General features: G+C 40.3%; 1 protein-coding gene across 12 annotated transcripts in view; it reads right to left on the bottom strand.

Moving 5' to 3' along the window:
- LOC127534645 (eosinophil peroxidase-like) overlaps positions 1–26,446 on the bottom strand; it is a 96,171-nt gene that overhangs the window by 42,842 nt on the left and 26,883 nt on the right. The window contains exons 1-15 of one of the 12 annotated variants that reach the window (XM_051950385.1): positions 25,598–25,930; positions 25,210–25,291; positions 24,679–24,854; positions 24,453–24,585; positions 24,220–24,349; positions 23,915–24,118; positions 23,304–23,664; positions 23,041–23,201; positions 22,674–22,932; positions 22,415–22,585; positions 22,060–22,297; positions 21,748–21,947; positions 21,636–21,665; positions 4,242–4,271; positions 3,901–3,927 (exon numbers count right to left, since the gene is read on the bottom strand). In XM_051950385.1, coding sequence (XP_051806345.1) covers positions 3,901–3,927; positions 4,242–4,271; positions 21,636–21,665; positions 21,748–21,947; positions 22,060–22,297; positions 22,415–22,585; positions 22,674–22,932; positions 23,041–23,201; positions 23,304–23,664; positions 23,915–24,118; positions 24,220–24,349; positions 24,453–24,585; positions 24,679–24,854; positions 25,210–25,291; positions 25,598–25,655 — 2,260 coding nt within the window. In that variant the 5' untranslated portion in view covers positions 25,656–25,930. Of the gene's footprint in view, positions 1–2,446; positions 3,783–3,900; positions 3,928–4,241; positions 4,272–4,353; positions 4,554–4,665; positions 4,904–5,020; positions 5,192–5,279; positions 5,539–5,646; positions 5,808–5,910; positions 6,272–6,521; positions 6,726–6,826; positions 6,957–7,059; positions 7,193–7,284; positions 7,461–7,815; positions 7,898–8,203; positions 8,403–21,296; positions 21,324–21,635; positions 21,666–21,747; positions 21,948–22,059; positions 22,298–22,414; positions 22,586–22,673; positions 22,933–23,040; positions 23,202–23,303; positions 23,665–23,914; positions 24,119–24,219; positions 24,350–24,452; positions 24,586–24,678; positions 24,855–25,209; positions 25,292–25,597; positions 25,931–26,446 lie in introns of those variants that run through there. The other 11 variants (XM_051950386.1, XM_051950384.1, XM_051950383.1 and 8 more) reach the window with 11 other exon arrangements.

Below are 26,446 nucleotides of genomic sequence, written 5' to 3'. Positions count from 1 at the left end.
TGACGCGCAAGAAGTTTTATAGGTACAAATACGCTCAGATCCTCAAATACGTTTGGTGCATTTATTGCAGGACAAAAGACAGCTATCAGAGCGCAGCAGTATGAGCGACGTGACATGAAAAAAACATATAACTAAACTGTAAAAATTGGGTATGAAAAAATGAAACGCGGTCAACAAAAAATACGGCTATGCCCGAACGTGACTCTCCCTATGTGTCACAGGTAAGTGCGCACCTTTATGCACAACCTTCCAAACGTGCACACGCCCACTCTAAGTGAAGCACCGCCTCTGCAACACATACACACACTCAAACAGACAGTGCACCTCACTCTGTCTCCTACACACATTCCTGCTGAGCAGGGCCGGCCCGAGGACTTTGGTGGCCCAAAGCAAGATTTTTTTTGTGGCCCCAAAACATGCACAGGGCAACTACCAAATCACATGCACAGCTTGTAATTGGGTTAAAACACACATGCACATGATTGACAGCAAATATTCAGCCCACTCCTGAACTTCCTTTTTGGAGCCATGATGCCATCTCTAGTGCTACTGCTTTTCCATCTGTGGCTTCTCCAGACCAGTGTAATCAATCCAGTTTGAAATGGTGCTGTGGTGTCACAGTAGCCTAACTTACACACGAAGCATGGAGTCACCAAGTGACTGCTGGTTTATTTTTTCTTTCCTGTATTTTTCCCGTATAGTTTTCTAATAAGCCAGTTTAAATTGCTATGTTACCATGACGATTTATGTTTTATTGGAATAAAGACAGGCATGGGCGTAACCACCATCTCAGAAGTGAGGGGGACAAATTTTTCAGAGCGATTTATCATTCTCTTACATTTAATTGCACCGTCCTTAGTGGCTAAAGAACCACATAATCCCTAACAGCCACAGTACAATACCAGGGGACCAACTAGGCTAGTTCTTTAAACTATAAAGCATAAAACTTTAAACTATAAAATCTAAAGTTTTAGTGGCCAAGCTCTAGCTGAGTTGACAACAATGTCCCTTGAACATCTACTGGACGAGTAGCCAAAGGTGCCAAACACTGAACATGAAATGATCAGTACTGCCTGGTTTCTCCCTGCAATAGATATCTTATTTTCAGGAAGTTATAATCTCTCCTTACCTGTAAAGACCCGACATCCTTGTCCCTGCTGCTGGCCTCTGATCCATCTCCTCCCTGACTCTGCTCTTTCTGTTACGGCAATAAACATAAAAAATGTGGTAAGAAAATTTCTGAAATAGCATTAGGAAGAGTAAAAATTGCAGTAGAATTTAACCTCAAAATCACTTTAACCCATAGATACATATTTTTTTCTCAGCCACTTGTATTTTTTTTTCCCACCTCTGCAGACCCTGCATGGTCAACATTACTGCTGGCCACCGCCTCTGGTCCATCTCCTGCCTGACTCTGCTCTTTGTTATGGAAATAATCATTAAAAATCTGAAAATCAAAATTCTGAGATAGAATTAGAAAGAGAAGGAGTAAAAAACATAGTTGTAAATTTATACCATAGATAGCCTATTCTTTTTTCTCCTCCCTGACTCTCCTCTTTTGGGACCAAAAGACTTAAATACATGGAGAGCAATTGTGAGCACATCGTCTGCCCAGAAATTAAAGAGGACTGGGTTTATTCCAAGAATAAACTAATTAGCAGTAATGTAACAGAGGCAACCACATTTGAATTATTGTTAACTAGCTTAACATATTGATATATTGCCACGTTTTACCTTGTCATCATTTAGCTAACAAGTCTAACATTGTTTGCATCCAACAAGGTCACACAACTTACACGGTTTGTTTGGAAAGAACTGTGTAAAGTTTTTTGCTTCTTGCTGGCTCTGGCTGGTTTGCTAAACATTACTCCAGACGCACGTTCAGCACTGCTCAGCACAGCAGCACGTCTCCTGTGGAACACCTGCGTTAGCATGCGCTCATGGTGCATTCAAAGACGGCTCGGGAAAACACGTTACTGGATGCTAATAACGGGTTTGGCTGTTGTAACGGCTGAAAAAAGTGCGGGGGACAGAGGGGACAGATGTGGAAAGTGCAGGGGACATGTCCCAAGCGTACCCCGCGTCCGTTACGCCCATGAAGACAGGGACAAAATGCGAATCACACACTTATTGTGGTGTGGCCTCCCTCGAGTGGATGTGGCTATAAACAACGACATAGAGCGTTTATGCCAGCGGCTGGCCCTGCTGCTGAGAAAAAATAAGAACTCACAAAGCACTGAACAGGAGTTCTCCCAGCAGTACATTTACACTAAATATGAAGGTTTTAAAGTGAAAATAGCATTCTTAAAAACATAATATAGCAATGCGATCTAAATGAATGTTCTCCTAAAATACACTCTCTTAATTTAACTCAAAATGATAAACCAACTTGATTATTAGCTTTAGTTTCACTGAATCTGTCACAAAGTACAACAATGCAAGTATGTAAGGGTTCAATCAATTTTATTTTATCACATTTTTTGCATGGCATTAATTAAAAATCAACACTTTAACTGAACAGCAAGTATTATGTCCTGTGTGTAGTGCAGTGACTGAAATTAATCCAAAGGTGGTTGTTCTTGTGTCTGCCTTTCCTCCCTTAAAAACTGGTATATCAGTGCCATCTACTGGTCTGGTTAGGAACACACTGACAGCTGAGGGTTTTCTAAGTTGCCAAACAAATGGCTTTATCTCCTAAAACAGAGTTCTGTACCATAATCCACAGTCAGAGATTAATATGCAACATGTATGTATTACTTTCAAACTTAAAATGACTTAAAATTATACATTCAAACAAAAGTTTGACCCAAAAAGAATCAGTTTAAAGTTGTAGCTCTAACTCAATTTCTTCTTATGCAAGGCTTACCTGATGATTTACATTCATTTGTCAAACAAAAGCTGTAAAGCAACCATTTGTAAAAGTTTGCAAAATACAATAAAATGATTAATTCAAAAGAAAATATACCAAATTATTTTTTAAATGTTCACATTGTTTTTTGTACTTCATTAAATATGTATAATCAGTTATCCTTCCTGTTTCTTGTACATTTGTGCAATTATGTGTGTGCCTTCATTCAATACAAAGCTTTAAAACAGTAAAGCAAAGTCATATGGTATACAATATTGTGCTTTTTTTCAGCAAGGTTCACAGCAAAAGTAGAATTCCATTTTAAGACAGATGTTGCTTTGGAGTGAGGTAACTCTCAATCTATGGGCTTCTGACAGTAGCAAACTACAAAAGAAGGGTTGGAAGCATCTAAGAGTTGTGATAAATAGAATGAAGTGGACAAAACTACTGATTTCTTGCAGGGTTTTGAGTGTTGTGGGGCAGCAGGCAGAGCAGCTCTATTCAAAGAGAAGATGCCCATTGAAAACACTGTCTCTGAGAAGACCGTTACCTCTATGGTGAGCCACCAGCCAGACTTTGTCTCCCTTCGCAAGCTTAAGGATGATGCCTCCACTGGCTGTGAGGAAACCTCTTTGCCGGGTGGTATACGAATGCACAACCCGGGTATTGTTAAGCATCAGATCCAATTTAGCGCCATATTGGCTGATCCTACAGTAGAATGTAAACTCATAAACACCTGGGTACTCACAGATAAAATACCCAGTTTTATTGTTGTAGGACTTCTGTTCATTGAAGACTTCCTGGGTGAAGACAATGGGTTGACCAGATTTGGGGTAGTTGTTTATCAGTCGCATAGAGAAGGCCACTTTGTGCGTGCTGGAAGAAGGTCCAGGGGGGCCGGGAGGTCCTCTGGGGCCAGGTGGTCCTCTGGGTCCTGTGCCAAAAGGCGAGAGTAAATATTTTAAAAGAATGTTCCCATTACAGTATTTCATTATGTTTTTAGTATATCAGTTTTAATATTCATGGATAATATTGTCAGAAATATGATTTACCTGTAGGTCCTCTGGGTCCAGGAGGGCCTGTTTAACAAAAAATATCAAAGGGAAAAATCAGTATTTTTAAAATGCACTTACAAGAAGTTCTACTAAGGTGTTGCTGAATGCGAAGCAAAGGAAACTCTGGATTTGTTGGGTCTCCCTGTATGATTCTGTAAGTTCTTCACTTTACTCTGTGAAAAGCCTTTTGATGACATACATTGTGAAGTAGTGCTATGTAAGTAAAACTGAATTGAAGTTACACAAAATGAACCTTCTCATCACAGTGTTTTCCAGCAACATTCCTAGTATATCAATTTAATATGTACTGCTAGTAGGACAGGGAATGCTAGATTTACCTTGGCTTCCAGGGGATCCAGGTGAGGTATCTACAGAAAAATAAAGGCAAAAATCAGTATTTTCAAAATTTCAAAGTTGGCGCTGATTTACACAGTTCAAAGCATGACTCACTGTTCTCCTGCCATGGACTCAGGTCAAAGGCTGGGATGTCCATGCACTGAGTGTAACCACTGCCTCGAGGTCGGAACAGCAGAGGTCTCTCAGGTACTTCAGTGATGCCGGTGTTGTCACAGATGATCCTGGCAAGTGATGTTTCTGCCAGGGACTCCCTCTGAGCCTCAGTGAAGACACCGTCATTCTCCCACCAGAATCTGAAATTGGACAGTTTGTTGAAGGTTGAATTCTGTGAATCTACATGTGTGGCTCACGGAGCTAACTTCACATCGTTGGTAGTGCCAGCTGGATAATTTCCTGTTTCCTTACCGGTCTCCCTCACGGATCTTTTGGAACTGTGTTGAAATGAGACAGGCGAACAGGGGTCCAACTCTTCCTCCTCTGACAAACGGCTCAGACACACCTCCCAGCCACAGATCAATGTTGTCGGTTGTGCCATAGAGATCCAGCAGCCTCGTGGCCAGGTCTGTGTTGTTCAGCACTTCTGCCAACTGTGACAGATTTTGTGGTTGTGACAGTCCACAGAACTTGCGCCATTCGTTGTAGCCTAAACCGAACCACAGACAGTTGAGGATAGTGTGCATTCAGCAGAACCAACAAAAGTTACTGTATGTGGACAAACTTAATAGTAGACTTAAAGAAGGCATAAAGACTGAATAATTACCAGGAAGTGCATGGTCTCGCCCTCTCTGCAAGTTCAGTGATGCCAGATCCAGTGCCACATGATTGTTGAACTCAAACAGCCTTTCCCTCAGCTCATCACTCATCATCTGATCTTGAGTGTTCAGCTTGGCCCTCGCGCCTACCAGCCCTCTCAGGATTGGGTCCAAACCACCTGAGGAACACACGAGATGATTTATTTTTGATCAACTGATTCACTGTCTGGTTGTGGAAGTTTTAGTTATCAAAGTTCTTTGCAATACCTTCAAAGGTGACCCTCCATGGTGCTCGGAAAGCTCTGTGCAGCATCACATGGGGGAATTCAGGGTGCTCCTGGTATGTCTCATTCAGACGGAATATGAACGCGTTAACCTGGAGGTGGGCGAATCGGAAGGCAGCCGTGGCAAACGCATTGGAGATGCTTGAATCCACAGTCTCGTTATACCCAGGGTAGGTGGACAGCTGCGAGGCAATGAAGTCTGGGCCAACAATCAGGCGTAAATAGTCTCTGTAAGTGATAACCTGAAAGACAAAAAATGGATTGAGTGAACTGCAACATAGGTGAGCATACCATCTCATCCTTTAATCCAGTATTTGCATTATTATCATGTAACTAATCTCTTATCTAACCTGAAAATATGCTCCCATGATTTTGCGGGCTTCTTGGTACAGTCTCTCTCCGTTCCAGTGAGGATTGAGTTGAGCCAGGGCACGGACAAGTCTGTTGTGTTCACGCAGCATGAGGGTGTGTACAGAAGTCAGCGCAATGTTCTCATTTACACGTGAATCACCTGGAAAAGTCATGTAAAATGTGGGGGAAAAAAATGTCAGCCCTGCTTGGAATACCTGTAACACTTTTAAGGATTGGCTGTCAGAATATTTGTTACTACTCACCTGCCAAAAAACAGGGCACCTCCTCTGCATCGCTGTCGTTAGTTATGCGCCCTCGGGTGGCACATATTCTGGGGTCCATGCTGCTGAATGGCAGAAGCTCACGGCCGTTGTCTGTGTACATCGTGTTGACCCTCAATAGGCCCTGGTCTGTCGTGAGGTTGCGGAGCGAGCGAGCTTTGGCATCATCAGCACCGTAGACCTGACCTGCATCCATGTAGGCCGTGAGGGTGTTCATCTGCTGACGGATGTTTCTCATGCCAAAGATACTGCCTGTCTCTCCAGAACCACAAGCTGGTGCTGACCTGAAGAAAGGTATGCACTCACTTGAGTTCCTGCCAAAGCGGGGGTCAAAACTGGGAATCTGTTTGAATGACAAGAAGCAGACTGCATTTAGTATACGTGTGTTTGTGCTTTAGATGGGGTGTAACTCCCACTTTGGTTCATAACCATATACTAGAAAGTCCTTTATCACTGTCTACACGACTATATACTGTTATGGTAAACAGTTGTGCCCCAAAACTGGAGTTACTCCTCTTGTTACCAGGTGAGGTGGAGAACTTTTTGAAGCACCCTCATACGTGTCTTTTCCTGAGTAATGTAACAACACTGACCTGGATGGGGAAGCAGGGCTCTGTGTTTTCACAGCTGTCATCGCAGTCAATGCCGTCGTTGAATGAGCGGATGACAGGAGAGTGGGGGGTGAAGGACAGGTCGTGGTCAGTCCACTGCCCAAAGATTGTCACCATGTGGCTGTAGAGGGGGTCAGTCGGTACCATATCGTTAGCTGCCACGATACGGTTGGACACTGCCCGGGCCTGAGAAGAGAGCACAGTGAGAATCATGTAAAAAGAACTTACACAAATGCAAGTTTACTTCACCTTGTAACCAGCTAAGATGATATTCTTAAGTGTATTACCAGTGGAAGCATGAATCCGTTGATATTTTCACTTGGGGTCCAACCTCTGGGCCTAGAGATGCCATCCTCATACTGAGCAGGGAGCCAGCGGGTCAAGGGTCTGTTGGATGATCCCCAGCGAGGGTTCACTCTGGACAAGAGAAATAAATTCAGCATTGTACACTGTTTATCTTATGTGTCTCCAAGAGAGTACAGCAAACACTGGAAAGTCTGCCAGTTAAAAGCTGCCTCACCTATTGTTGCAGACGCTGGTTGCAGTGCGAAAGACGTTCAAATTCGGAATAGTGTTACAGGAAGGCGGTCGCTGGAGTGGAGTGCAGCCTGTCAGCTCAGCGATGGTCTGCAGGTCCTCGTCGGAGAGTAGATCTAATTAACAAAGGCGAGGAGAAGAAATTAGCTCCGACTTGAAGCCACCTGTATGGAAAGTTGAAAACAAAAAACACATCGTGGATGCTGACCTGTGGCGTTGATGGATCGCTTGTGGCGCCGTTGCAGAGACTTGGTGATGAGCTCCACGGTGTAGTCCATGTAGTCCGCTGCCCTCACGGCCTGTCTGGACACACCTTCAGGCTGCTTCATCAGCCGCAGGAAGTCCGAGGGGGTGGAAGCATCCCTTCTCACTCGTTCAAGGGAACTGTTGTGTTGACAGGTCAGAATTATCAACATGTTCATTTAGATAATCTCCAGTGACATTATTTGAAATACAAATGCCGTATCTATTTTCATTGCTTGGAACAATTTATACAAAAGCTTAAGCCTCTGAACCACAAAACCGTTTGAATAGATTAAAATTATGATATTGATTTAAAAAGAAATTCAACTTTTTTTCAGCTTAAGGCTTCAAAGAATTGTAACTTTGTAATGGTTAACAGACAAAAAGTCGTGTCTGAGATCCCTCTTCTTGCCACGGCTGTGCTGTTTCTATAAAGACTTTATACATCAGTGAAAAAAGCATGTGAATCAGAAAGTGAACAGGTTTGCGTTCTTACAGTTGTCTGGAGTACAAGTAGTCCGCGTCTACTCTGGCCTTTGCAGTCTCCACCTTGTTTTCGATGAAGCTCCTGCTCAGCGCTGAAATGAAAAAAACAAAGAGGAAAAACTCATGTTTAATTTAGGCTACTGTTTGGGTCACTCTTTATACTGATGGTAGTGGACACCGACTTTTCTTTTTGAAATTTTATGTTTCACTTGTATCACAGAATTTCAAAAAAAAATTATTACATAACTGAGGAACACAACTTAGACATTTCTATCAACTTTCTGATAAATTTAGCAGACGAAGAGAACAAATGACAGAAAAATAGTTTTAGATCAACTAAATAATGACTGTATTTAAAGCTATTTGTTGTAAAGTAAGATGAAAGAAGATGGACTCACTAGCATCAGTCTGGCATTGCAAGCTCAGACTTAAAACCAACAGGAAGAGAAGCATCATCTCTGCAAAAGGTCCGACTCCTGTCCGGTGTGCACCTCGGATATCCCAGCTGCTGTCAGATCTCCACTGCTGTCAGATCTCCACTCCCGGCTGAGCTGAGTTACTGTCTCTCTTTTACTCTTTTATAGGGGATGGGCTGATCCCTAACTCCACTGACTGTCAGCAATTCTGCTCTGACAGCGAAAGAATTTTCTCTTTCCTGGTTCCTCCTCTGTTGCCTCCCCGTCAGACAACTTCGGAGCAGATTCAGCAATTACAGAAACATCGGACTGTTTTTAATTGACTTTTGCTTTGCTTTTCGTTTGTCAAGAAACAATTGTAGTTTGGCGCAAGAACAAGCCGTCAGATATAAATCAATACTGCGGCCTGGCGCAAGAATTTAAAGAAATAAAATCTCTCACAATACATACATACAATTTTAGTCATAAGTGTGATTGTTTGCTTGATTTAATTAGCATTTCTCTGCGCAAAACCTTAATTATTGTGTATATAAAATGTCCCAGTATTGGACTTATGGAAGATGTTTTATCTTCCTGATGGGCCCTGATACTTTGTTTGTTTCTCAATTGGTTCGCACTGCCTGAAAGTCCATTGTACCTTTAGAAAACAGCTGCAGTTTAAAAATATATGTTTTTGGATATATGAAATTAAAATCCTGGATTATTTGTAGTTTTATATTATATTATTCATTATGATTATTATTATTTATTCATTATTAATTAGTATGACTGGCTTTTTCGCATAACCTCACCTGGACACTCTGTTGTGAGGAATATTCTGCATTTCTACCACAGGACTGATTACCAACTTCATATAAAATGGGAATTATTGTAAGAATGAATAAATAAAAAACAAAAGGGACACACCTTGCAACATTTTTTTACCTGTTGCAGATACTAAAAAACTGTAATCACACCTACTTATATCCGTCGTTGTAAATTTAACTTAAATTTCGCATAAAATGCGTTTAAAACAAGATTCAAGTTTCAGTAAATTGTTTAAATTGGTTTGGGGACTTATATTTTTTTCTCTATTTGAGTCCAGGATTTCTTAAAAAATCAGATGTGTGCTTCCAATGATTAAGGAATTGTTCAGGAAAGAGGGATTCCCTCAGCTCAACTCCGTAGTTGGATTAACATTATATTCAAAAAGACTGCAGACTGTTGTGTTATTTTTCATTTGATCGATATTTTTCTTGCCCAAACATTTGTTTCTAAGGCGCACAAATTGTACCAACCATTCTGATGAGGCGGAAATCTGCTGTGTTTTTGAACAGCACTTAACAAAACAAAAGCAAGGTATTTAAACAATGTCAGATATGTCTGGCGTTCTTGAGAAAAAAAATCAGTCGCCAGGTTTTCTGACAAGCCACATGATGAGTGGGAACTCCTTATTTGGCGTGACAAACGAAACAGAAAACTATTTTCTGCACACGAGGAACTTCAATAAGCAGAAATTGTTTCCTTGCTGCATAATTATATGAGCACTTTACTCTGATAAGTCATGAAATGATTTTAATATTGTTTTGTTAACGGATCCCCGTTTCTGAGCAACAAAACACACAAACATTATGTTCTCTCAAAAGCTATTCATCCAGTCACGCTTCGCGAAATCCTGCACAAAAGAGGCCCGTAGTTGGAGGAGTTTTGTGTTCCAGAAACGAAATTATCTTATTTAGCTCCAATTATATGCACGCTTTTCACACGAGTGTCCATATGCATGTTCACAATCTGTAAGTACAAGTAAAATGCTGAGATGTGTGTGTGGTGTGTGTGTGTGTGTGTGTGTGTGTGTGTGTGTGTGTGTGTGTGTGTGTGTGTGTGTGTGTGTGTGTGTGTGTGTGTAGGGAAAACAGTGTGCGTTCAAATCAACACTTGGCTATCTACAATCTTAAAAACAACCCTTCATCCTTCATCTTCTGTGCGTCTTTTTGCGCAACAATTAAACAGATCTCCAGCGCCTTAAAAACCTTCTTATTAACGGCGCAGTTGGCACAGTCTGCACAAGACACACATTTATTTGTGTCGGCCTTAATTAGACTTTATTATGAACATGTGGGCTACACCTAACAGGAGAACTAAGTGCATGATTTCGTTTTGTGGTTTCAGCTTTTGTCTATATTTGAAGTTTATGCGTCTTACATGAATGTCATCGTGTTGAACCGTAAATCTCACTGTCTGTACTGTACGCTCAAGTCTTTTTTGATTTTTCACTCACTGCAACTCCACATTTAAAGTCCCACATTTAATTATTATATACACTGTAGATTCATACTGAAGACATCAAAACTATGAAAGAATACATGTGGGGTTATGTTGCTAACTAAATAATGTTAATATTCAGTATTAATCTACAATGTAGAAAATATTACAAATAAATAAAAAGCATTGGATGAGAAGGTGTGTCCAAACTTTTGAGTGGAAAAAAAAAGCGGAGTAATTAGGCAGACACACGTGTTTTAAGGTGTGGTTGGTCTGTCGCTTGGAGTTATCATACTAATAAAATGAAGACAGAAAATCATGCATAAACTAAATATGTCTGTCTGCTGGCCTTCTATAAACCTATGGTGTGTGTTGAACAGATCATTTATGCTGCACTGGAAAAAGAGTGAAGTTGTGGCCAGTTTCATTCACAGCTGCAGTTGAAGTTCTAGTAATTTTCATGCATAAATTCACAGATTGTACACAGCCTATGTGATGAGAAAATGTTCAGAATTTGCTTCCTGATGCTTCGCGTGCTGCATGTGCGTGTTTGTTTGTTTTTTTCATTTCATTATTAGGCATTTGTTTTGCTCTGGAGGAAGTTTCCTTTGCTCAGAAGAGATGAGTCACAGAACGCCAACCAGCTGCAGATCTGACAAACTGGTTTCAGTTTTTGTCAGTTTGATTTACTGGCTGTTAAACAGAAATACTGCAGATTCCCTTTAAATTCATTATCTCCTCATCTAATTACGAAAATGCATAAGAGATCAAGCTTGAAAATAACTCAGGAGTGGAAAGAATTCTTGCGCTTCTTTTGCTGTCACAGAACCATTTCACCTTTCATTATCATCATATATTATTTTAATTGCATTCCTCATATGTCCTTTCAACACGTAGATGAAGTTAGTTTACATGACTTGGAGGCCAAGTACATTCAGATACGTTGCCCTTGCGTGATCATTTGATGGCTTGTCAGATGTTTTTGAGACTATTTAACTGTGCAGCTGCCTTTTTTGGTACTCCTCCAAAAGAGGCTAAGCAATCTTTTTAAATTACCTGCTCCAGTGTTTGCCACAATTCAACATCTAAGATCTTGCAAACACATTATTATGAACAGTGTTTTTATATACTTGAAGTGACTGAGATCTCGCATTCATGTACATATCAATCTTTTAATTTAAGTTAAGGAAGACCGGTCTCTCTAAGGTCAGCAAAGCAAGCTATACTCCTCTCCACTGTTTGGTTACAGTGTTTGGATGTCTGGCCTTCACTGTGCAGACTCTGAGACTAGACAGCTCAGTTTCACCTAAAATATGATTCCCTTTATTGATTAGATCCCTAAAAACCCACATCCGCATTTCAAAGTTGCGTATTTACAGGTTTTTCCATGACAACAATCTCTTTCTGTCTTATCCTTCAAATCTATCTCCACCCACCCCTCCGCCGCTCGAGCACACCAGCTCACACATATAATTTCAGCTTGTAATCTTGGAGTAATTCAGCCACACAGAAACTTTTCCTAAGGAAGAATAATGACATTGGAAGGCCCACAATGCAAGATGGCAGGGTTGTTTTTTTTGTGTGCCTCCAGGGGCATACCGAAACATATGAAACTCGAGAAGTCTGAATCTACAAGACTGTCATCGATACACTCCAGTTTTCTGATGGAAATGCTCAGCCATGGCATTAACTGGTTATTTTTGCTGAGGTTGTGTCTTTTAGAATACAAAAAAAAACCACCATAGAGACACATTAACAAGCACAAATGTAGGAGACATTTGTATCATGAAGACTTTTAACAGATAACTGATTTTTTTCAATAGCAATAAACACATTATGACACAAATATAACAGAAAACAAATTATTTATGTAAAAATGTGATTTATATCTAATGTTTTGGAGGTGTTGTACAAGAATCTTAGTTTGTTTGCTGCAATGTTCTGTGGGAAGTCATGAGTGAGTTCATCCCTCCAAAGTCGGAGGTATGTTTCTTCCATTCTTTGGTATGGTACTGGAAGGCAGGTCTGGCACATCGATGAAGTGAAGATTCACTCGTCCTCACACTAAAGTCTAAAACTGACAGTTGTTAAGATATATGGCCAACACACCGAACTCTACATGCTTATCATGTCATTTGGTTAATTTCCTGTCCTAAAGGGCTGTGATTACATATCACTGCTCATCAGGTGTGTCTTAGAGGTCCAGCCCAGCAACCCTACAGCCAGCTAATCCGATGCCACGACTGTAAGGGCGCACAGCACTGGGTACATTTTTGTGCAACCTCAAAAGGAACAAGATAGAATGAAAATGGTGTGAAATATAACCCCAAGGCCCAGATACAGAACCTGCGGTCTCAGATCCAGGTGCCAGCTCAGTGGATTTTTCCCCTCAGCTCATCATGTGATCCAAAGTGTTCAGCTCGGCCTGGCAAATGCACCAGCTCCCTAAAGATCAGGTTAAAACCCACCTAAGGAACACAGAAGCATGGAATTTAAATTCTACTATGTCCACTCTGTGCAGATCTATTTTTATATTAATATTTCAGTAAATTATGACCTGTGTCAAATAGAGGACACTAATGGCTTGTGTTGCTACCAGAATTATAATCACAAGTATTTAAGTGGCAAATTTAAAGAACTAAGTTCTCCACAGTGATGCAGGCAGAGGAGGTGACTAAAAATTCTGACCTCAATGTGCAAGAAAATTAAATGCAGTTAAATCAACAAGTCAGTTTTATGAAGTAACTCAATTTCATTTCAATTTTTAATCAACTAAACAGACATTTCAGTCTAAGTTGCACATGATATTAAAGGGATGTATTGCATATAATCCAAATTATTTTTAACTAAAAAGGCTATCTAATTTAGTACATTCTATTTTTCTTTTTCTTGAAACCATGTATGTAATGAAGTGGAGGTAAAGATCCCTTGAATTAATTTGAAAGTGGAAGTTGAATTAAATTTAAGGAACTTCACCTCCACTCAAATCAGCAGTTATTAAAATTGTGCTTTGTTAATCTGAAATTATTATTTTTACTCAATTTAATTTAGATAATTTCCTGTGCATGAAGACTGAATATAGATAATGAACACTTGGTGAAGTAAGAAAATATGCGATTAAATGTTCCATTTGTCACTGTTCACTACTGTTGTGCTTTTAAGAGATAAAATACTGCGTAGACGCAAAGAAGGAAAGTATTTTGTTGACTTCACACTGAGGCCTCCAACTTTTAGAGAGAGAGATTTAATTGTTGTACTCAGCAATAAGTATGCTGGCTGCAACCGAGTACACGAATGCTAAAGATTCCAGGGGGATATTTTGATGCACATGGGTGTATTATTCATAGGAAGCACATTAGGAGGAATTCTTCACAGGGTGTGTTCAATACCACAAATACTGCTTTAGCTGGTTTACAGCCTGGAGTTACAAATTAATGTCAAATGTATTTAAAAAGCACATTGAAAACCAGCAAAAGTTGACCAAATGCTGTACAGTCAAAAACACATCACATCTTGGATCCTGATTATTGATTTGTTCACCCTGCTCGATTTTAAGATTTTGCAGAGAAACGCAGAGGAAGCGGATAAAAATCGTCTGCCTGTTTGCCTTGCATGGATGCTTTTTCTGTTTAGTCTGTGTGTTGACACTGGACAATGACGCTAACACTAACACAATGACCTACGGCATCTCTTCATCATCTCTTCAGTGATCGAGAATGTTGATTTTAGATGTTGAGGTTAAGTCACTGCCGGGAATGATGGGTGTGTTTTTGAGATGCTTCATTGACAGACAAATTTAATTATTGCTGCCAGGTGCTTTGATTAAGGCCTGCAAAGATATAAAATCCAGTTTCACCACTGGCTGACTGGCAGGGGGTGTGCCCATATGAAGCATCTGATGAATTAAAGGAATTTGCTTGTTAACAAGTTCATCGGCGTTCAGTGCTGTGTGCCAAGTAACATTACACAAAGTTATACCATCAATTCCGGCATCAAATGCCGGTAGTCTATTATCAAGAGCCTAAGCTACTGTAAGTTTCAACGATATTAATCCTCCTTCCTTTCCATTCTGACCTTTCAAAAATGGGTTTAATAATAATTAATAATTATCATAGCAGCTCATCTGTTACAGTGAGTCCGTGCTGGTAGTTGGAGCCACTGGACCAAGCTAAAAGAAATTGAAGTGGTCATTAATCAGCCATTAGCTAATGAGTATTATCACTGGACTGATGTGGATTACATCTTTAGACAACATTATCTCCATGACAAAAGCAGTAACATCCATATTTAGATATAATTTAGTGGGATTGAACTGACAAGCTCAACACCACATAATATATCCTCTGTCAATACTTAATGATCCAGTCAATTGAAATATTGCGTAAATAATTTATACTATCACCAACATTCACAGTTAAACAGGAAAACTACCCTCATTCTTTGTGCAACATGTTTTTTCTAGTAGTTTGTGTGAGTTATCCAATGTGAGCCACGTGTGAAAGGATATTTTTTTTGCTTCAGAATACTTCACTGATAAGAACAAAAGGTAAATAAGTATTAGGTTTGGCCTGTATTAAAAAAAAGATAATTGCCCTTTGCCTCCACTGTGTAGTCTGAGAATGGCTTTTGTGTTTTTATCACAGTACCTTAACTGCTACAATGTCGCTGCAGCACTTCTGTAATGCAGCACGCCAGCTTCTAGAAAACACAAAAACATTAATTTCTTATATGGGTAAAAAAAATCAGTTTACAATCTTTTGATTATAAATTTAGATCGACACTTTTACTTTGCACAAAGACTCCTCAGATCTGACATCAAAAGGTTCCAATTTGACCAAGAAAGTCCATCATGCCTCTTTTGTCTGTGTCAGTTTAAACTTGCATGCTGTTTTCTGTAAATTTTGTTTTGCTTTGATATTAAATGTGCACTTGTGCATCAAGTTTGATATTGTGTCTTTGAAAAAAGCCTCAACAATACAAAATAAACTGCGTTGTTAATGTGAAGAAAGCAATTTTTATTGTTCTTGAATGGAAATATTTATATAGCATCACAGCCTGTAGAAACAAAACAAATTCAAACAACGTATCTGTCAAGCTGGACTTTAAAAATGATGACTTCAAGATACAGATGAGGGATTGCAATTTCATCATTTAAACATTTAATTAAATAAAAGTTATATCGGCATCCCCAGTCATGTGGGAAACGTGCTAACTGTGTGTGTAATAAGGAAATCATTCTCAGTTCATCAACCTGTAAAATATCTAAGATATGAAGAAGTGGTGGTGGGAATGTTCGTGGGAGTCTCTAGACAGATTCCCGGCTGGTCTTTTTGGGAAATGACTATTTGACTGAAAGATGTGTGCTGATGTGTTATTGCACGAGACAAACAAAGACACGCCAACTTCAGTGGCTTCCTGCTTCACTGGGAGTGTCTGGCATGACAACATCAAGGATGGATTGTGGAGAGGGATTTTCTCTACTCCTTCTTACTTACAAAACATTTGTAGTTTTGACAATTCTGGTGAGTTATCAGTTGCATTCTCGTGCTATTTGTGGAAATCAATTAGGAGACAACTTCATCCACATCTTGCTCTTTTTTGGCTCACTTCTCTACAGGTGGAAAGTCTGCTATTTTTAGTGTTTCCTCATATTGCCCATCAGCGCCTGTCTGCAGCCTCTTACCAGTAATAAAGGATGACTTCCTGTTTGCTTACTGTCACAACATAAAGAAAAGATGCCCATTGCAAAACATTATGTAATCTCATAATCATTGTGGTTACTCGTTTTTGCAGTATTAGCAGACTGTTGTTTGTAGTATTTACACTGTCCTTACAGGAGCTCTAACGTGACTAATGTGTGTGAGTGAACAAAAAAAAGAGAAAAGTCACTTGAAGGATGCAGGGAGACTAAGAGTTTCCTGCTAACCCTAATTAATATTTATTTGTTTGATTCTTTATACAAGTGCAATCCAAGCTATTCAACCCAGGCTACATTTGCAAGGGTTTACATAATTCTCATAGTTATCTAGAATTATAAAGTAGCATTTTTATGAACTAATGACAATAAAATCTAAATTTTCTGACATGCAGGATTTTTTGTTTATGTATAGCAGTCATATTTCAATACTTCCAATCTAATACTGCTGTTTTGTAGGTGTAAGACTACTGAACTTTGTAACTGAACAATTTAGGTTCAGCTGTGACCAGATAAATCTCTCTTACTGGTGGTTTTAAAAACGTAGTAGCAAGCATAGCAAAGATGAAAAATCTGATTGAAAAGCTAAGAGACATGATACTTCATCGCACTAAGAAGGTAACATCCAAGAGAAGTCAAGCTCCAAAAAACTCGGTTGGTAGGATCCACAAATTTAAAACTTATGGCACAGAAACAACAGGTTAGAACATTTCATGAAATGAGACGTTGAGTTTTCTGCTAATTGTTCTATAATATCAGAGCAGTTTAAATCTGCTCGCCCATTATTTTAAACTTTTCACCTTCACTGCAGATACCAGCCCAAACAAAGACAAAACTGTCTTACTTTCCATAGGCGTCAGTTTGGGGGGGGGGCGGTGGGATGTGTCCCCCCCTTCTTGTCAGGGGTAATTCCGACGCTCATGAACGCACCATCCGCACTCGCCGAGAGTTGCACAGACATGGAGCACACCTCTGTGAGGTTAAAAAAAACCGTGCAGATGCCAATTTGCGCCTGTGCCAAGTGAAAGCTCCGACCAGGGTGTGCATTTCCATGTGACAATGGGTGTGGGGAGTTTGAAAACTTGTTTGCTTGTTTAACCCTGTGATTATCATATTTAATAAATATATGCAAGTTGTAGTATATAGTGCAGCGCACTTATACTTATAAAAAGTAGTGCCCGCTTGGGAGGCGGAGTGATATGATGTTCGGAGAGTTGTTGTGGACCGGTTGCCTGTGTTGCCACTAAAATGATGCCCAGTCAAACAGCGCTAAGAGAAACAGCCTGGTGTCTCTCTGTCCAACTGCACCACGAGCTACGTCAATAATATGGGTAACATTAAAAGAACCACTACACAAGTGGGGGCGGTTGTTTTGTTTTGACGAGTGGATGTCTTTGAATAACTACACTGAACACACTATCATACCAAATTTACTAATGGTACAATTTGCCATGAGTAAAACGCTCTGTCAGGAAAATGTGCATTATCCCTGATACCAAATCCAGTTAGAATATGGGCTGCCAGATGAATTTCAGCACTTTTGGAACAACATTTTGAAGCTGTTCGGCCTTACCTTAGCAATACCTCAGTCGGGATGGAGCAGAGCTGACGTTAATTATCACTAATAATTATCGTCCCTGGGTTAGCACCACGTGGTGCTCCTGAAACTAAAGAAGCTACTCTTTGTATGAAGTCACCTGCTCTGGCAGCTCTTTGTTTATTTCTGTTGAACTCTGCTTCTAGACAAATAAAATAATGGAAAAACACACCTGAGATTGATGGTTTTCTGTGTTTCACGTACCTTGAATGTTCAATAATGTCTGTACTTGTGTCAATGGTAAGGTTACCATTTTAATATATTTCTTTAATGGTGCCAGACATTTTAACCATGGCAAAAAATGTAATGTTTATATTGGTATGTTAGCGTGTTGGCCTAAAGATATTTAAGGTCATCTAGTGGTGATTATTAAGTATTACCAGATTGTTTAATTTGCCTCAGTGAAAGCCAGAATGTGGCTGTATGGATGGACAGAGTTTTGATAAAATGGCTCTTAAGGCCAAAATGTTTCAGTTGTCATTTATTAACTAAAGTTGTTGACGACAGTAATGGCAGTCAAATTGGTCGTGCTAGCTAAAACCACAAGGTATACTCCGTTATATTCATGGAGTTATTGTACAGTAACTGTACAAATATCAGTGCTATTGCTGTTAGATTGCTGTTGCTTACGTTGCATTTCTGCATTGTGAAAAAAAAACTCTGATGTCGGTTGCTTTTCTTTTTGACATGTTCATTGGGTATTTGCTGAGATTTTATTAATGAAAGAAGGCAAAAGAATGAATGGCTGCACGCCAGTTGTTTAGGAGGCGGGTAAACACGACGAAGCAAAATCGAACTCTTCCAGAAACATCACAGAAGAAGAGGAGGTCATGACCCGGATTATCCATCCATGGCAGAATTTCACTTGAATTAATAAAGAAAACAATCATAATTATAATAATAAATGTTTACAGTCTTACAAACAAGAAGGTAATAAAAGAAGGCTTCATATTGTGATATTTTCTTCTTCCGCTGCTTATTTACTGGGTTTTTGCTACAGTTTTGAGTTGAGTTTGAGTCATGAGACAGATTTATCGTGGTGGCTTTTTTGGAGAGCTGGCTATCTGTGTTTTTGTAATTTTTCCTTTTACTCCTTGAGTTGCTTTGTACTAAAACTGTTTGATTTGAGTGGGAATGGCTGGTTAGGCTTAAAGTCAATATTCTCCCGGTCATGGATATACGATGCGGTTTGAATGGGTTGTCATGGTAACAGCTTGTGCTCCAATGTTACTCCAGCTATGGTCCTCAGTGACCCTGGTTTATTCTTTTGTATTCAAATTGGCTTAACCTTTATCTTATTTGCAATGAAGAGAGTTGAGTGGTTGGTTTATGTGCTGTCCCTGAGCTGTAATCCTGTTGAGATGTAGGTGGTCTATTTGACATGCTGATTTCAACATGAAGTTCAACATCGTTAGGGGTTTGTAATTCATGTAAAAGTGTCGGCACAGCTCTCAAGCGGGTTTTATTCAATACATGACAATTACTTAAAACATGAAATAACTCTTAAGCATTTTATAGTAGCATACCAAAAGCAACATCAGTTACAGTCATCATCCCAAGCACTTCTCAAAAGTCACTTTTGCAAGTCTCCATCCCCCCCACTTTTAAAAACAAACTGACGTCCTTCCAAATGATGAAGACCTTAGCCTGATTCATTACAATATAGCAAGTCATAGTAGACTGTGGCCTGGTCAGAACATTAAAGTACTGAAGGTAAAACGCATCCTAATTCAGGTCCTTATGTATCTCTTTACCTGTTTTTAAGCTGGCTTCCAGATTGTAATTGTTGTTTTGTTCTTGAACATCTCTTAATGGTATTATAGTTTTATTGTCTACAGGATGCATTATCATTTTAGCAGAAAACTTGCATGTATACATTCCCTGCTGAGAAAAATAAGAACTCGCAAAGTATTGAACAGGAGTTCTCCCAGCAGTACCTTGTACGCTAAATATGAAGTTTTTAAAGTGAAAATAGCATTCTTAAAAACTAATATAGCAGTGCGATCTAAATGAATGTTCTCCTAAAATACACTCTCTTAATTTAACTCAAATGATAAACCAACTTGATTATTAGCTTTAGTTTCACTGATCTGTCACAAAGTACAACCATACAAGTATGTAAGGGTTCAATCAATTTTATTTTTATTCACATTTTTTGCATGGAATTAATTAAAATCAACACTTTAACTGAACAGCAGTATTATGTCCTGTGTGTAGTGGCAGTGACTGAAATTAATCCAAAGCGGTTGTTCTTGTGTCTGCCTTTCCTCCCTTAAAAACTGGTATATCAGTGCCATCTACTGGTCTGGTTAGGAACACACTGACAGCTGAGGGTTTTCTAAGTTGCCAAACAAATGGCTTTATCTCCTAAAACAGAGTTCTGTACCATAATCCACAGTCAGAGATTAATATGCAACATGTATGTATTACTTTCAAACTTAAAAGGACTTAAAATTATACACTCAACAAAAGTTGATCAAAAAGAATCAGTTTAAGTTGTAGCTCTAACTCATTTCTTCTTATGCAAGGCTTACCTGATGATTTACATTCATTTGTCAAACAAAAGCTGTAAAGCAACCATTTGTAAAAGTTTGCAAATACAATAAATGATTAATTCAAAGAAAATATACCAAATTATTGTTTAATGTTCACATTGTTTTTGTACTCATTAAATTGTATATCAGTTATCCTTCCTGTTTCTGTACATTTGTGCAATTATGTGTGTGCCTTCATTCAATACAAAGCTTTAAACAGTAAAGCAAAGTCATATGGTAACAATATTGTGCTTTTTTCAGCAAGGTTCACAGCAAAGTAGAATCATTTTAGACAGATGTTGCTTTGGATGGAGGTAACTCTCAATCTATGGCTTTGACAGTAGCAACTACAAAAGAAGGGTTGGAAGCATCTAAGAGTTGTGATAAATAGAATGAAGTGGACCAAAAACTACTGATTCTTGCAGGGTTTGAGTGTTGTGGGGCAGCAGGCAGAGCAGCTCTATTCAAAGAGAAGATGCCCATTGAAACACTGTCTCTGAGAAGACCGTTACCTCTATGGTGAGCCACCAGCCAGACTTTGTCTCCCTTCGCAAGCTTTAAGGATGATGCCTCCACTGGCTGTGAGGAAACCTCTTTGCCGGGTGGTATACGAATGCACAACCGGGTATTGTTAAGCATCAGATCCAATTTAGCGCCATATTGGCTGATCCTACAGTAGAATGTAAACTCATAAACACCTGGGTACTCACAGATAAATACCCAGTTTTATTGTTGTAGGACTTCTGTTCATTGAAGACTTCCTGGGTAAGACAATGGGTTGACCAGATTTGGGTAGTGTTTATCAGTTCGCATAGAGAAGGCCACTTTGTGCGTGCTGGAAGAAGGTTCCAGGGGGGCCGGGAGGTCCTCTGGGGCCAGGTGGTCCTCTGGGTCCTGTGCCAAAAGGCGAGAGTAATATTTTAAAAGAATGTTCCATTACAGTATCATTATGTTTTTAGTATATCAGTTTTAATATTCATGGATAATATTGTCAGAAATATGATTTACCTGTAGGTCCTCTGGGTCCAGGAGGGCCTGTTTAACAAAAATATCAAAGGGAAAAATCAGTATTTTTAAATGCACTTACAAGAAGTTCTACTAAGGTGTTGCTGAATGCGAAGCAAAGGAAACTCTGGATTTGTTGGGTCTCCCTGTATGATTCTGTAAGTTCTTCACTTTACTCTGTGAAAAGCCTTTTGATGACATACATTGTGAAGTAGTGCTATGTAAGTAAAACTGAATTGAAGTTACACAAAATGAACCTTCTCATCACAGTGTTTTCCAGCAACATTCCTAGTATATCAATTTAATATGTACTGCTAGTAGGACAGGGAATGCTAGATTTACCTTGGCTTCCAGGGGATCCAGGTGAGGTATCTACAGAAAAATAAAGGCAAAAATCAGTATTTTCAAAATTTCAAAGTTGGCGCTGATTTACACAGTTCAAAGCATGACTCACTGTTCTCCTGCCATGGACTCAGGTCAAAGGCTGGGATGTCCATGCACTGAGTGTAACCACTGCCTCGAGGTCGGAACAGCAGAGGTCTCTCAGGTACTTCAGTGATGCCGGTGTTGTCACAGATGATCCTGGCAAGTGATGTTTCTGCCAGGGACTCCCTCTGAGCCTCAGTGAAGACACCGTCATTCTCCCACCAGAATCTGAAATTGGACAGTTTGTTGAAGGTTGAATTCTGTGAATCTACATGTGTGGCTCACGGAGCTAACTTCACATCGTTGGTAGTGCCAGCTGGATAATTTCCTGTTTCCTTACCGGTCTCCCTCACGGATCTTTTGGAACTGTGTTGAAATGAGACAGGCGAACAGGGGTCCAACTCTTCCTCCTCTGACAAACGGCTCAGACACACCTCCCAGCCACAGATCAATGTTGTCGGTTGTGCCATAGAGATCCAGCAGCCTCGTGGCCAGGTCTGTGTTGTTCAGCACTTCTGCCAACTGTGACAGATTTTGTGGTTGTGACAGTCCACAGAACTTGCGCCATTCGTTGTAGCCTAAACCGAACCACAGACAGTTGAGGATAGTGTGCATTCAGCAGAACCAACAAAAGTTACTGTATGTGGACAAACTTAATAGTAGACTTAAAGAAGGCATAAAGACTGAATAATTACCAGGAAGTGCATGGTCTCGCCCTCTCTGCAAGTTCAGTGATGCCAGATCCAGTGCCACATGATTGTTGAACTCAAACAGCCTTTCCCTCAGCTCATCACTCATCATCTGATCTTGAGTGTTCAGCTTGGCCCTCGCGCCTACCAGCCCTCTCAGGATTGGGTCCAAACCACCTGAGGAACACACGAGATGATTTATTTTTGATCAACTGATTCACTGTCTGGTTGTGGAAGTTTTAGTTATCAAAGTTCTTTGCAATACCTTCAAAGGTGACCCTCCATGGTGCTCGGAAAGCTCTGTGCAGCATCACATGGGGGAATTCAGGGTGCTCCTGGTATGTCTCATTCAGACGGAATATGAACGCGTTAACCTGGAGGTGGGCGAATCGGAAGGCAGCCGTGGCAAACGCATTGGAGATGCTTGAATCCACAGTCTCGTTATACCCAGGGTAGGTGGACAGCTGCGAGGCAATGAAGTCTGGGCCAACAATCAGGCGTAAATAGTCTCTGTAAGTGATAACCTGAAAGACAAAAAATGGATTGAGTGAACTGCAACATAGGTGAGCATACCATCTCATCCTTTAATCCAGTATTTGCATTATTATCATGTAACTAATCTCTTATCTAACCTGAAAATATGCTCCCATGATTTTGCGGGCTTCTTGGTACAGTCTCTCTCCGTTCCAGTGAGGATTGAGTTGAGCCAGGGCACGGACAAGTCTGTTGTGTTCACGCAGCATGAGGGTGTGTACAGAAGTCAGCGCAATGTTCTCATTTACACGTGAATCACCTGGAAAAGTCATGTAAAATGTGGGGGAAAAAATGTCAGCCCTGCTTGGAATACCTGTAACACTTTTAAGGATTGGCTGTCAGAATATTTGTTACTACTCACCTGCCAAAAAACAGGGCACCTCCTCTGCATCGCTGTCGTTAGTTATGCGCCCTCGGGTGGCACATATTCTGGGGTCCATGCTGCTGAATGGCAGAAGCTCACGGCCGTTGTCTGTGTACATCGTGTTGACCCTCAATAGGCCCTGGTCTGTCGTGAGGTTGCGGAGCGAGCGAGCTTTGGCATCATCAGCACCGTAGACCTGACCTGCATCCATGTAGGCCGTGAGGGTGTTCATCTGCTGACGGATGTTTCTCATGCCAAAGATACTGCCTGTCTCTCCAGAACCACAAGCTGGTGCTGACCTGAAGAAAGGTATGCACTCACTTGAGTTCCTGCCAAAGCGGGGGTCAAAACTGGGAATCTGTTTGAATGACAAGAAGCAGACTGCATTTAGTATACGTGTGTTTGTGCTTTAGATGGGGTGTAACTCCCACTTTGGTTCATAACCATATACTAGAAAGTCCTTTATCACTGTCTACACGACTATATACTGTTATGGTAAACAGTTGTGCCCCAAAACTGGAGTTACTCCTCTTGTTACCAGGTGAGGTGGAGAACTTTTTGAAGCACCCTCATACGTGTCTTTTCCTGAGTAATGTAACAACACTGACCTGGATGGGGAAGCAGGGCTCTGTGTTTTCACAGCTGTCATCGCAGTCAATGCCGTCGTTGAATGAGCGGATGACAGGAGAGTGGGGGGTGAAGGACAGGTCGTGGTCAGTCCACTGCCCAAAGATTGTCACCATGTGGCTGTAGAGGGGGTCAGTCGGTACCATATCGTTAGCTGCCACGATACGGTTGGACACTGCCCGGGCCTGAGAAGAGAGCACAGTGAGAATCATGTAAAAAGAACTTACACAAATGCAAGTTTACTTCACCTTGTAACCAGCTAAGATGATATTCTTAAGTGTATTACCAGTGGAAGCATGAATCCGTTGATATTTTCACTTGGGGTCCAACCTCTGGGCCTAGAGATGCCATCCTCATACTGAGCAGGGAGCCAGCGGGTCAAGGGTCTGTTGGATGATCCCCAGCGAGGGTTCACTCTGGACAAGAGAAATAAATTCAGCATTGTACACTGTTTATCTTATGTGTCTCCAAGAGAGTACAGCAAACACTGGAAAGTCTGCCAGTTAAAAGCTGCCTCACCTATTGTTGCAGACGCTGGTTGCAGTGCGAAAGACGTTCAAATTCGGAATAGTGTTACAGGAAGGCGGTCGCTGGAGTGGAGTGCAGCCTGTCAGCTCAGCGATGGTCTGCAGGTCCTCGTCGGAGAGTAGATCTAATTAACAAAGGCGAGGAGAAGAAATTAGCTCCGACTTGAAGCCACCTGTATGGAAAGTTGAAAAACAAAAAACACATCGTGGATGCTGACCTGTGGCGTTGATGGATCGCTTGTGGCGCCGTTGCAGAGACTTGGTGATGAGCTCCACGGTGTAGTCCATGTAGTCCGCTGCCCTCACGGCCTGTCTGGACACACCTTCAGGCTGCTTCATCAGCCGCAGGAAGTCCGAGGGGGTGGAAGCATCCCTTCTCACTCGTTCAAGGGAACTGTTGTGTTGACAGGTCAGAATTATCAACATGTTCATTTAGATAATCTCCAGTGACATTATTTGAAATACAAATGCCGTATCTATTTTCATTGCTTGGAACAATTTATACAAAAGCTTAAGCCTCTGAACCACAAAACCGTTTGAATAGATTAAAATTATGATATTGATTTAAAAAGAAATTCAACTTTTTTTCAGCTTAAGGCTTCAAAGAATTGTAACTTTGTAATGGTTAACAGACAAAAAGTCGTGTCTGAGATCCCTCTTCTTGCCACGGCTGTGCTGTTTCTATAAAGACTTTATACATCAGTGAAAAAAGCATGTGAATCAGAAAGTGAACAGGTTTGCGTTCTTACAGTTGTCTGGAGTACAAGTAGTCCGCGTCTACTCTGGCCTTTGCAGTCTCCACCTTGTTTTCGATGAAGCTCCTGCTCAGCGCTGAAATGAAAAAAACAAAGAGGAAAAACTCATGTTTAATTTAGGCTACTGTTTGGGTCACTCTTTATACTGATGGTAGTGGACACCGACTTTTCTTTTTGAAATTTTATGTTTCACTTGTATCACAGAATTTCAAAAAAAAATTATTACATAACTGAGGAACACAACTTAGACATTTCTATCAACTTTCTGATAAATTTAGCAGACGAAGAGAACAAATGACAGAAAAATAGTTTTAGATCAACTAAATAATGACTGTATTTAAAGCTATTTGTTGTAAAGTAAGATGAAAGAAGATGGACTCACTAGCATCAGTCTGGCATTGCAAGCTCAGACTTAAAACCAACAGGAAGAGAAGCATCATCTCTGCAAAAGGTCCGACTCCTGTCCGGTGTGCACCTCGGATATCCCAGCTGCTGTCAGATCTCCACTGCTGTCAGATCTCCACTCCCGGCTGAGCTGAGTTACTGTCTCTCTTTTACTCTTTTTATAGGGGATGGGCTGATCCCTAACTCCACTGACTGTCAGCAATTCTGCTCTGACAGCGAAAGAATTTTCTCTTTCCTGGTTCCTCCTCTGTTGCCTCCCCGTCAGACAACTTCGGAGCAGATTCAGCAATTACAGAAACATCGGACTGTTTTTAATTGACTTTTGCTTTGCTTTTCGTTTGTCAAGAAACAATTGTAGTTTGGCGCAAGAACAAGCCGTCAGATATAAATCAATACTGCGGCCTGGCGCAAGAATTTAAAGAAATAAAATCTCTCACAATACATACATACAATTTTAGTCATAAGTGTGATTGTTTGCTTGATTTAATTAGCATTTCTCTGCGCAAAACCTTAATTATTGTGTATATAAAATGTCCCAGTATTGGACTTATGGAAGATGTTTATTCTTCCTGATGGGCCCTGATACTTTGTTGTTGTTTCTCATTGGTTGCACTGCTGAAAGTCATTGTACTCTTTAGAAACAGCTGCAGTTTAAAAATATATGTTTGGATAATATGAATTAAAATCCTGTTATTTGTAGTTTTATTATTATTATTATTATTATTATTATTATTATTATTATTATTATTATTATAGCTTTTTCGCCATAACCTCAACTGGACACTCTGTTGTAGGAATATTCTGCATTTCTACACAGGACCTGTTA

The sequence above is a fragment of the Acanthochromis polyacanthus genome, chromosome 7, assembly GCF_021347895.1.
Source record: "Acanthochromis polyacanthus isolate Apoly-LR-REF ecotype Palm Island chromosome 7, KAUST_Apoly_ChrSc, whole genome shotgun sequence".
Lineage (NCBI taxonomy): Eukaryota > Metazoa > Chordata > Actinopteri > Pomacentridae > Acanthochromis > Acanthochromis polyacanthus.
The sequence above is the reverse complement of the archived record's forward strand: the minus strand, read 5'-3'. Positions and strand labels throughout refer to the sequence as shown.